The sequence below is a fragment of the Sciurus vulgaris genome (genome assembly GCF_902686455.1).
Source record: "Sciurus vulgaris genome assembly, chromosome: 1".
NCBI classification, from domain to species: domain Eukaryota; kingdom Metazoa; phylum Chordata; class Mammalia; order Rodentia; family Sciuridae; genus Sciurus; species Sciurus vulgaris.
Window position 1 is genome coordinate 81845162 of NC_136461.1, and position 12589 is coordinate 81857750.

A 12589-nucleotide genomic window follows, 5' to 3' on the forward strand; every position below is an offset into this window, starting at 1 on the left:
CCAGGCTCAAGGTGAGGCAGAACATCATGGTGGAAGAGTGTGGCAGAGGGAAGTGATGATGATCAGGAATCAGAGAGAGACTCCTCTTGCTAGATACAAAATATGTACCCCAAAGGCACACCCCAATGACCCAATTCCTCCAGCTCCACCCTACCTGCCTTCGGTTTCCACTCAGTTAATTCGCCATTAGGGGATCAATTCACTGATTAGGGGAAGGCTCTCATAACCCAATAATCTCTCCTTTAAATCTCCTTGACTTGTCTCACACATCCAAACCATAACACAACGTGAGAGCCCAGCTAAAACATCACCTCTCCAAATTTCCTGGGAAGAATGTTGTCCTCTTCTATATCTTCCTATAATCCAAGGATATTTACCTTATGCTATTTATCAGCAAACAGATAAATATCTCAGACCATACAGTCTCTGCCACAGCTACTCAACTCTGCCATTATGGGGCAAAAACAACCATAACTTGTCCCCAGTGGGAAAGGCCACCTTGAAGCATTATGCTGACCTACTTAAAGTTACTTTTCAAAATCTAAATGCCGGTTTGTCCTAGAGGAATTATACTGAGCTTCCTTGTTTTGGATTGGATCTGAAATGTCCCCCAAAGTCTCATGTGTGTAGAAGTGGGACTTCCAGGAAATGATTGGATCATGAGGACTCTAACTTCATTCTTTAATTCATTTGATAGATTAATCCATTGTTAACTGAATGGACTAGTGGGAGATGGAAACTAGCTGGAGGAAGTAGGTCACTGGGCATGTGTACTGGAGGAGTTTATCTTTTCCCTAACTCCTCCCTCTCTCTCTCTCTGACTCTCTCTGTCTCTCTGTCTCTCTCTGTCTCTCTCTGTCTGTCTCTCTCTCTCTCTCTCTCTCTCTCTCTCTCCATCTTTGTTGCCATGAGTTGAAAAGTTTCCCTCTGCTGTGTCCTTCTGCCATGATGTTCCCCTTCACCTCGGGTCCAGAGCAATGGAACCAGTGGACCATGGACTGAAACCTTACGAGCCAAAATAAACTTTTCCTTCTCCAAATGGTTTGTGTGGGGTTCTTTGGTCACAGTAATGAAAAGTTGACTAACATATTATCTAATGAGAAAATTGAAGTCACCAAATACCTCACTATCTGTCTGACCTGGTATGTATACAAATAGGGTCTAGCCCAATCCCCAGTAAGTCCTTGTAGGTGACCTTCAGATTTAACCTTTGTAAGGTGCAGCTCAAGATCAGCACAGCAGGTGGAAGATGACCCTGTTCATATACCTGAGTCTCTGTGTATACTTCATGCCCCCATTTTGTCCTCCCAATACCTTAAGAGGGAATTCCAAAGGTAGAATTCCTTCCTAAGGGATTTGACTTCAAATTCAACCTCAGACTAGAAATTATTAACCTGGTGTCTTCAAGTTCCCTTAACTCACACACACAATGTTGTGATTTGTGCTTGGATCCAATTTTTGTGAGAAAATGCTTGTCTATTTTCATCAGCTTCTTGGAAAGGTCTTTAGCTCTGCAGGTTAAGAATCACTACCCTCGAGCCATATCCCAAGATCTTGCACCAATGGCAATTACAACAGAGGATTTGGAATTGGTCATTTCCCCATGAGAAGTAAACTTCACCATGTAAGCTTGATTTCTTTCATCCTCACAAGGATCCCTGATATTTTTTTTTTTTTCTGTAGCCCTTAGATATCTAAGAAAGTTTTTAAAGGAAAAGAGAGGGGGAAAAAGTCAGGGGAACCGAGTTTTTCTCACACAGTGACTCCACCCAAGAAGATGGATGAACATGAGACAGTGGACACATCACAGCAAGGGATTGCCATCAGATTCCAGGTTACATTTTGGGAATATAAGGACCAAGAAATCATGTTCATGTAGTTTTCATTTGAACTATTCCCCCCAAGTACGCTGCCAGTTAGTAGGAATGTTCCAGGGAGGAAACCTGCTCGGCCCTGAGTGGTTAGGGGTTCAGCAATCCACGAGGCTTGCTTTCAGTGCTACAGGTTCTTCATGTGCAGGCACGTGCATCTACTCCCGTGCACGAGGGGATTGAAAGGGTGTGCAACTTCCTCCCCATGCAGTGGGAATCTTGGTACTTACATGGAGTTGTTGTAGTTTGACACAATTCCAGGAGATTCTCCTGGGGTAGGGCTTTGAAAACAAGGATTGTTCACATTGCAGAAAATCCCCTGGAGCCATGGCAACATTCCTGCTGAGGGCATCGCCTTGTTGGGGAAATGACCTTTTAAACAGGGAATGAAGACAAGAAGGACTTAGTTTTGGAGACCATGCAGGACGCAGGCCCTAGGAGAAAGGGCTCTTGGGGAAAGAGCGTGACCCCTCTGGTGCTCTCCTTTATTCATGGCTTAGGACGCAGGAGCATCTAAACTAGGCCAGGGCTGTGTGGGGTGCTGCAGCCAAAGTCTATTCTCTGAAGCTCTGGTGGAGTGAGGAGATAGACAGATGTTCTCATAGAGGCATGGACAGCAGTGTGGGGGACAGATCATTCTGTGGTAAGAGGCATGCAGTGGTGTTAGCTCCAGGAGGCTCTCCAGGTTGCTAATGCCTGCAGAGAAGAGGTCCCTGTCTTCCTTCTGCAACTGGTATGGAGCGCCTATGCCACCCCCTATGCAGCAGTGTTGCAGAATGAGGCTCCTGGCCGGGTCAGGTGAGGAATTAAGAGTTTGCTGGACAGGAGGCTTACTAAGAAATGGAGGCTGGAAACTCATGAACCACAGGTCAAAGACCAAGAACAGGGGACCGAGCAATTTTCAAAACTCTTGAGGCATCCACATCAGCTACCTAGAGGGAGAAGCCTCCTGGCCAGAAACCTAGTGCAGGCTTTCCAAGAGGGTGGTAGTACAAAAGGTGGCCTTCCACAGGTTTGTTAAAGGTTCCCAGACAACTCAGGGCTCCAGGAATTATTAAGTATGATTGTATAGCGTACCTTCTCATTTTTCTCTAGCATCGTGTATAATATATCCCTCAATCGGTTTTCTTTTATTGAAAAATAGACTTAAATTGGTCTGATTTAGAGAACTCTTCTATAACCTCTTCTCTTTTAAATGGGTAAGAGTTTAGGTACACGCAAAAAAATATATATGTATTTGCACATTCTTTCAGTATTATGTACACGTATTTGCTTAGAATGTGTAGAATTAAAATGTTAGAATTTGTGTAAAGCTGACGGATCTGATTGCTGGTACATTGATAAGCAGAGGTATCCCTGTTCCCCCACCCCCAATATCTTCCTGAATGACAGGCCCTGCATCTTCCAGGCTGCCCCAGGCTCACATTCATGCTGGCTGTAGAGCGGGTTGGCATTCCTCAGCCAGATCAAGACCAGAAACAAAGATAAAGGCCACACGAGTTCCACCACAAAGCGAATCTAGAGAAACAAAACACAAAGAGAAAGACCAGTGGCACTAATAGGTACACTTCCTCTCGGCATGGTCTGGGCAGGAGGACTTGGGTTGTGGTAGGGTTATACACTGCATGTTTTTGCCAAGTAACAGACTGCATAGTCCACAGTGGCCCCATAAGATTATAATGGAGCTGGAAAATTCCTGTCACCACCTTTGTAACAGTGAGGTGTTATATCACTCACAAGTTTGTGGTGTAGCTGGTGTAAACCAACCTACAGTGCTGCCAGCTGCAGAAAAGTATAGCACATACAACTATGCATGGGAAGTAAAACTACATAATGGTGACAAACGACTACGCAACTGATTAGGTATTTATTACTATCCTTTTTTATTATTTTAGAGTGTACTCATGTATATATATATGTGTGTATATATATATATGTTGTGCATGGACACAATATCTTCATTGGTTTAATTCATTTTTTTGTGGTACTGAGGATGGAACCCAGTGCCTCACGTGTACTAGGCAAGGGCTCTACCCTGAGCTACAGCCCCAGCCCTTGCACATACTCATTCTACTCATACTAAATGTTCTTTGTAAGACAGTGTGTGGTGTGGCAGCAGCATCTGCCTCCTATATCTCATGCTCACTGGTCTCCTGATTGCATCTTTTTCCATTGTGCTTGATTTAATCTTATATTTAATTTTGTGTCTTGTTTGAGATGGCCCTGGGAGCAACAGACTATAATTCAAACACACACACACACACACACACACACACACACACACCCCACACTATATAGCCATACAGCATAGGTATGTAGTAGATTATACCATGGAGCTTTGTGTAATGACACTCTGATGTTCACACAATGATGAAATCTCCTAACAAGGCAGTTCCCAGTACGTGTCCCATTGTTAAGTAATGTGTAACTACATTGACCTGAAGAACTTCCCTCTTTTGTCTCTTGCTCCTACACCACCTCTACTTTGATTTATTATACACCAGCTTTTGCTTTATTTTTTTGGTACTAAGGATTGAACCCAGGATGAGTTTGACCACTGAACCATATCCCCAGTCCTTTTTATATTTTGTTTACAGACAGGGTCTCGCTGAGTTGCTCAGAGCCTTGCTAAGCTGCTGAGGCTGGCTTTGAACTCTTGGTACTACACCTCAGCCTCCCAAGCTCCTAGGATTACAGACATGCACCACCATGCCTGGCCACCAACCGGTTTTTGTGTCCAGCTGGGTTTTACTTGTCTCTAATTAGAAAACAGCATTAATATAAAACTGATTATAAAGGGTCATGGAGATCATGGGCTTCAGTCTTTGCAGATGTTACTGTACACATGGATGCAGATTTTGATTCAGTAGGCCCCAGCAGATCACATATATCTTGCAAGTTTTCAGGTAAAGTTGGTGCCACAGATAATAAAGTTCTTGTTGTAAGATGTCTTTCTGCAGATGAGGAAAGAGACTCAGAGAGGGCAGGTGACCTGTACAGTGTCACATCAGCAGTGAAAGTACAGGAGCCAAAATCCAGTCTCCTGCTACTAGGGCCAGTGCTTTTTCTGTACTTCCCCATGACCTTGCCTTTTGGTGCATAATAGACCTGGCATGTGGTTACTGAGTGAATGAATGAACCAACCAGGTGAGCAAATGACTGTGAAATACTGTGACCCATTTCTGTGTCAACAGAAACCTGGCTTACCAATATTTTCCTTCAACATTTTCTATTGCTTAAAGAAAACAGGGAATACTTCGATGGGAATAGGCACACTTCTTCCCGGAAGGGGCCATTGATATCAACAATATGATGGAAACTTAGTATTTAAATTTAGGTTTAATTTAGAGCATAAAGATTTCTGGCCAAAAGAAGAACCAGTTGATTATTGTACCTTGTACTCTGGCACTGCACTAAATTAGGGTAAGGGTTGGAGGTGTGGAATTGCAGAGGGAAATAGGGAAAGAGGAATGTGAATTGGGGAATATAATAGCTGTTTTACCCAAGTCCTACTCTAGGGACCTTAGAAAGCAAACTCCTAAGATCCAAAGGAGAACCTAAGCAGCTGCCCAGGAAGGTCTCTAATAGTCGTTTTCCTTTCAAAGAAATGTGAATTAGCTCTCACCAACATGTTAGGCATCATAGCAGGTACTTCTTTCCTGCTAGTAAGGGAAAACCATGTTCCATTTTTAATTTTTTATTTTCTTATAGTATTAGGGATCAAACCTAGGGCCTTGTGCATGCTAGGCAAATGCTTTACCACTGATCTACGACCCCAGCCCTGACATTCTGGTGTTTTAAAAATGGTCTGCTGGCAATCAAATTATAACCAATCAGAAAATAAATTGGAAGGGGAAAATGGATCATGCATTGAAAAAGCAAAGAATGCTTAGGGGAAGGTGGTAATTATGCAGCTGTAACTTTTCACAAACTGTTTTTACTCAGAATCTGTCTAGGGAAAATTTGTTAGAAGAAGCATACACACACGTATGGTAAGGAAAAAAGACCACAATTTTTCTTAAGATACTCATTTTTCAGGACTCCCCCTACACATTTTTTTAGAAGGTAGCAAAACACTAATATTGGGCAATTCTCTCCCTGTGTTAAAGGCTCTGACCCCAAGCATACTTGATGGCCACTGGAATGTTGACAGTTACCCCTGCCCCCAGGACATGCAAATCAAGGGCGCTGTGGCTGGGCCCCTTCCCAGCCTGTCCCATCTCTCCTTACCATCCTGGTTTCTAGACCACACAGCAACTGTCCTCCGACAGCTGGTTTCCCCTGTCTTATCCCTCCTACTTCAGGGTCATTTCTCCTAGTAAATGGATCCTCCATGTGCTGGAAGCTTCCTGAGGGCAGGGGCCATATCTTTCCTTCACTGTGTTTTCAAAACCCTACACGAGGTAGAACTCATAATTGGTTCTCAAGAAATATTTGTGGAATGAGTGAACCTTTGTCAAGACTGGTCTAGGAGGCTTCTCCAGGAAGCTGGAAGAGACACAGGGGTTCAGGTCATCAGCAGTCTGCAGATTTAACAAACTGCACCCCCCAAAGGTGCGTACCCTGGCTCTGGCCTTCCGTTCTGGATCCTCCAGTAGGTAAGGTGGGGAGCAGGTTTGGCAAGATTGTGAGGTGAGTGACACGTGTGAAGGATGAAACTGGAAGTTGTTCCCGGTGTCTTCACCAAGGAAATAAGACAACCAGTCCAGATTCTTCACCTATGACTCCTCCTAAGACCATTGTTTGCAATGTTGGCTTTGCAAGTGAATGGGTGCCTTCCATGGAGGGACATCTTCCTGGGAATATTCTGGAAGGTTAAACATTGGCGATGATTTGGGAGTGTGAAAATATAGATTATAGCCACTTTCAGGCATGCTTAACCTCTGGGCCTCAGTTTTGTCATCTCTGAATTGGGACTATTTTGTCCTACAGTGTACACTGAGGATTAAGAGCAGATCACTCTGGGGCCGAGTACTGGAGTTTTTCTCCAGCCTCTTCTCTCAGCTACATGATCTTGGGTAATCTGCTCACCTTCTTCAAGCCATGGGTCTCATTTAAAAAACGAGGGTGATATGAGGACCTACCTCCTAGAGCAATTGTAATAATAAAATGAGTTAACTGTGCCAAACACACAGAGGCCGGCAAAAGGTAACCTTCAATAAACATAAACCACTGATCACTGCCTCATAGGATTGTCACAAGGGTCACAGGGGCACTGTAGGTGACAGCACGTTGTAAAGACAGATGAGCAAGAAAACACAATTAAAATGGTCTGTAACCTCTTAGCCTGCCCTCCAAGTCCATTCACGTCTCCTCCCTTTCTGGATTTGGAACTGCACACTTGCCAGTTTGAAAACACAGGGCTTCCTGAGAAACAGACCACACACTCTCTCGTGATCCAAAAACAAAGCAGGTCTTGCATAGCGGGCGGGACAAGTCAGTGTGCCTCCCTGTCCCATGGATGAGATTCTGAACCCACACTGTATATCTCATCCCTCTGTGACATGCTAGTCACATCCTCCCTCATGCACTCTTGTGTTTTTGAAGTATCTTTTCTGTGCAGGCTTTGTGATTCAAAGTCCTTCATAGTGGGAGGCAGATCAGAATCCACCTTCCTTCCTTGGTCTAAAGATTAGTACGGCTTTGCCTGTGTCCCTGTTCACGTCTCTGAATTAGGCTTTCTGTTTTCTGTCTGTAATCCTGCCCTTCAAATAATCACCTTCATTAACCTAGATCAGCAGTTCTCAGGTGCTTGCAGGCTTGAATCACATGGGGGCCTCGGGTCATGCCACATGGGACATCAGGATAATTTTTTTTAACACCTCTCAGGTCATTTCAATATCCAGCTAAGGCTGAGAACCACTGGTATAGGTAGTGGTGGGTCATCTTTGAAAAGCATTGGCGGAGAAGTTGGTGTATTTCGGAGGGGCTGCCCCTCACTTGGCTCCCTGCACAAAGCCATTCTTTGCCCAGTCACAGGTCTGTTCTTACAGCAGCCTCTTCTCCCTCCTCCAGAATTGTGCTCAGCGCCCCCACCCCAGAGCCGCATCCTTGTCCTTGATGCTCTACTGTGCACAGGCATACCCTAGGGAGAAATTCCACAGTGTAATTAAAAACATGTTTTCAGAGCTGCTTGGATTCCCCCACCCCTTCCCTTTAAACATGTCTGTAACTTTAATTAAGCCCAGTCGAAGCTCAGAAGGGGTCCGTGGAATTTTTTTGTTCTTTCTTTTTTGTTTTTTTCACTGAATTGGTATTTCCTTGTCGTGTGTGTGTGTGTGTGTGTGTGTGTGTGTGTGTGTGCGCGCGCTCGCGTGCACATGCGAGCATATATTTCTCTCCGCCTCCCCTCCTCCTCTCAGTACCATTCAGTCTACATGGAGGAGGACAGGTTTCTGGCAAGGGCAGAGTTGGGCTTGTTATTTTAACTTAGCCAGTTAGATTTTCTTCCCTCCCTCTCTGTTTTCAATTTAAAGGGGGTAGCCAGGGCTTGAAATAGCTGCAGGACTCTCCCTTCTGCACTGAGAACCTGGCTGCACTTGGAGCTCACTGCCCAACTTTCTGCATCGGCCACATTCTCTTCCCCAGACACTGAACCCAGGCCTGAAGGCCACACCAGATGCCCAGGTCTGGAGATCCTGAAATGATGAGCACCATACTCTCATGAGTCCTCAGCCTTCAGCCAAATATCCTGTCCTGATCTAGAAGGTGGGACCAGGGACTGACACCAAGGGACCCTAGGCTATGAACTCGCAGGGGCAAGGGACATAACCTAGTCATCTTTGTAGACTTTCCCCGATGCTATGCTTGGTCCGCAGCCAGTGTGGGCAGATGTGTGTGTGTGTCTCCTGCAGTGAGATAGCTCTTGTCATTGGCCATGCATGCTGAAGCATGAGCTCCTGGGAAAAATCTTCTCTCACCCTTCACTCCAGGTCTCCTCTGAGCTCCCAGAGCTCACCCCTAAGCTGACTGGGGTTTCCTTCTACTCCACTCATAATTCTGCTCAGTAATTAAACATGGGAACATCCTCCTGTCTGACTCTGAATTCCATGAAGGCAGTGACTGTGTCCAGTTTACCTTGGTTCAGGCCTAACATACAACCTAGTCTTCCAGGGCCAGTATTAATTTGTATTCATTATCCTGGCGGATCACAAGTGATCTGGCCACTCACCTCTGTGATCTCCATGACCCACTGCTTGATACACTGGGGCAGTGTGGTGTGATGGCTGTGCCTTCTGTCCTGGAGTCATAGCTTGAATCCCAGATCCAGTCCACCAGTCACAAACCCTTCCCTGAAGCCTCAATTGCCTCATTAGTACCCACAGGGAAAATCGAGCTCTCGCCTGGAAATGTGAGGATTCAGTGAAGCAATACACTTAGCACTGTGCCAGGAGCTTAGTAACACTTTGGACAGATGCTAACAGAATGAGAAAAAAAAAAAAGGATGGAGAGGAGGACCTGAAAATGGTGTTCTTATACCCTTAGGGATTGGGAGTGGAGAAATGGGGAAACTCCTTATCTGTTCTCACTTCTCACTCTTGTTCTGCTCACAAAAGTAAACCATGGAAGTTTAAGGAATTAAAAAACTAGGAGTTGAATTACAGGCTGAGTGTATTGTACTCTTCTGAGAGGAGGGCAGAAGTTTCCAGAAGAGTTAAAAACTTTGGCAGGAGACACGACCCCTCTCAGAGGTACTGAATGAATGTTTCCCTCTCACCCAGAAATCCTGGAAACTTCTGGAATAAGGTAGCCAACTAGAGGTACACTAGAGATGTCTGTTTCCAAGGCATCAAGATGGCATCAGATGAATGTCAACCCAGACTATGCCCAACCTGAGAGATGGATCTGAGCCAAGTTTCCTAGTGTGGATGTTTCCATCCCCCTGGATCTCACTGTGAAGATGACAGAGTCGTTGAATAGGAAGACACCTACCAACACCAGGAAAGGAGAACAGAGATTGTGAGGGCACCTGAGCCAAAACCAGTGTCTGAAGTAGGGTTCTTTGTAACAGCAATGTGCTTGCCACAGCAGTGGAATCATTGCAGGCCAGTGGCTACAGTCCTCTGGTTCATTTTCTTTGAGAGCCACAAAGGGCATATTGAGAGTAAAATGAACTGAGAATCTTAATTCACTATGACTAAGAGAGAAAAACAAAGTGGGATAGTGGATTTTCCTTGGCAATCTGTAGACATATGCATCATGTGGGCAGGGACTAGATGGTTTATTTGCCATTGTATACTCAGCTCAGGGCACCATGCCTGTTGATGACTATTTGTGGATGGAAATAATGAGTGAAAATTGATGAATAAATTTAACAATGAGTCTTGTTCACTTTTCATTAATATTTTCACTCAAGAAGGGAAGCTTCTGGAAGGAATCAAGTGTTTGATCAAGACTCTGGGTTCCTGGGGGCCACAAATAGCTTCAAGGCTAATTTGAAGTGACACCTGCTCTGACAAAGGAAAACAGCCTAAGGACAATGGTGTGCCTAACCCCCACCCCCCTGCCCCTGCCTGTGTGTGTCCTGTGTGAGACACACCCAGGCCTTTGAAGCATCTTGTGCAAGGTTGGAGTGTGTCTCTCGCTGCTTCCCTTCGTGCTCCTTAGTAAGCTATTGTCCCCTAGCTCCACACTCACCAGGCAGGGAATCCCACCACATGGGTGTCCTCAGAGACCCTGCAGCAGCCTCTGCACAAATCCTAATTTCAGTTCCACACAACTCTGGTCTTTTGTTTCCATCTTAATGATCCCACTTTCTTCCCTCAGTCCTTAGTCCTAGGGGGTAGCTGAGTTCTGCAGTTCTGCCTCCAGGATATCTCAGTTTCCTTTCACGCTTGACTACCAGCTTTGAGTTAAGCTAACACCTTTCCATATTCAGGTCTCTGACCAGACCCTGAGAGGCATTCACTCATGTCTTCAGATGTTCCACCAGTTGGCCCCATTTCTTCCCTCACATTCCTCTGGAAACCCAGGAAAAATCCTGCCCCACCCATATTCCCATCCTGAACTGAGGTTTGGGGCAGACACTGTTCTCTTCCTCCCTATGGCTAGTTTTCCTCCCTCCACCGACAGACTCAGTCTTTCTAATCTCAGCTCCCTCCAGCCCTCCCTGCTCCCCGTCCCTCGTCCCACTTATCAGCTCCTTAAGTCACTTGCAGAACTCTGCAAGACTGTGGTAAAGAGCATTGTTTCTTTATAGTTACATCTCCACTCCTTGCTGCTTCCCAGAAAAATTGCACTGAGGCCTTTGGCATTTATATGTAAGCTCTTGGGGTTCTCTGGTCTTCTGTGGCTCCTGGGATATTGGGCCTATGCTACTTTATTATTGCTCTGGATCTCAAAATATACTTCAGATTTCTCCAGCTATCATAGAAGCCAGTCCAGGGGGGTTCATGTCTCACGCTTTTAGGTCCCTAGTCCAGCCCAGCTCCATGTCTGCTGATTGAAGAGGCTCAGGACACACACTCTTTGAATCTAAGATGCTACCTGTTGTGAGATGAACTGTTATTTCTCTGTATCATGAAGAAATAAAAATAAAGTAACTTGATTGTGAACTGCACCCCAGTTTTGGAAGTATTAAAATGTGAAAACCCAGTGTGCCTCCTGGAACTGATGAAATAGATACTGCTGTGCTAGGGAGCTAGATGAGGGTAATCTTGTTTTCCTTGAGCTTGCTCTGCAGGGCTTAGGATTCTCCCCCACTGCATGGGGCAGATACTCAAGAACAGGGTAGACTGGGCTGGCAGGTGTAAAAACCAGGGGAACGAAGACAGGGATGGGCATTCAGTAGATTCATCTGTGTGTGTGGCGGGGGGCGGGTATTTTAAGGTGGTCAGGGAGAGCAGCATGTCATCCTGTGAAGGGTACTTGTCACAGGCTCCCCACGGAGTCAGACAGATAAACACTACTTCAGGATTAAATGGCAACACAGAACTCCTCATGCTCTCCTCCCCCCACCACACGCACTCATGCTTTCAATCTATTGACTTGCTCCACATCTTACTTCTAGAACATAGATGGTAACTCGTTACCTTTTGCCTTTTCCGCAGAGTCCAGTTCTTCCAGAGTAAAAGTTGTATCTGTCTGGCGAAGCCCATGCTGGTGACCACCCAAGAACAAGGGGATCGCCTGGAGCAGAGGCTAACGGGTCAGGGTTAGGGTCAGGGTTAGCGATGGACATACACGCTGCTCAGAGCACCTCCAGCTCAGGCTGCTGTGTCCTTCTGTTGGTGATTAAAGGCTACTTTTCCCCTTCAAACTTAATCCCTTTTAATTACACATAAGCCCTTTGTTGGGGAGAAGAGGCAGATACTGTGTTTGGTTCCTTTGTAGGAAGAGAAAGGGAACATTAAAGACACACGTGATTGGGTGCTGAGTGGGGGCAGTTGATGGGAACCAAGAGCCTCGGCTGTCCTCTACCAGGGGCTTCTGGGATTCTGGAGGGGACTGCCTCTGGATACCTCTGGCCTTTAAGTTTGGGACAAGATCTCCTTGCATAACTATAGGCTGGGCATTTGTCTCTCAGCAGTCAAACATGAGATTATACCCAGGGTTTGACTGTGTTTTTTAAGTCCCGTCGTCAATTCACTTGCCAGAACTGAAGTGACTTCTTTCTTTTTAACCCTTTATCTTTTTCATAGTGACTTTAGGCCAACTGATTAATTAGTCATGGTTGCCCAGAGCTGTGTTGAAAAAAGCCCTGGTACCCTCCAAGCTCA

General features: G+C 45.5%; 1 protein-coding gene across 1 annotated transcript in view; it reads right to left on the bottom strand.

Annotated features, from left to right (window-relative positions):
* ABCA4 (ATP binding cassette subfamily A member 4) overlaps positions 1-12004 on the bottom strand; it is a 139280-nt gene extending 127276 nt beyond the window's left edge. The window contains 3 exon segments of the mRNA XM_079152574.1: positions 2102-2243; positions 3296-3389; positions 11903-12004. Coding sequence (XP_079008700.1) covers positions 2102-2243; positions 3296-3389; positions 11903-11968 — 302 coding nt within the window. The 5' untranslated portion in view covers positions 11969-12004.
* Between the last annotated feature and the right edge of the window lie 585 nt (positions 12005-12589).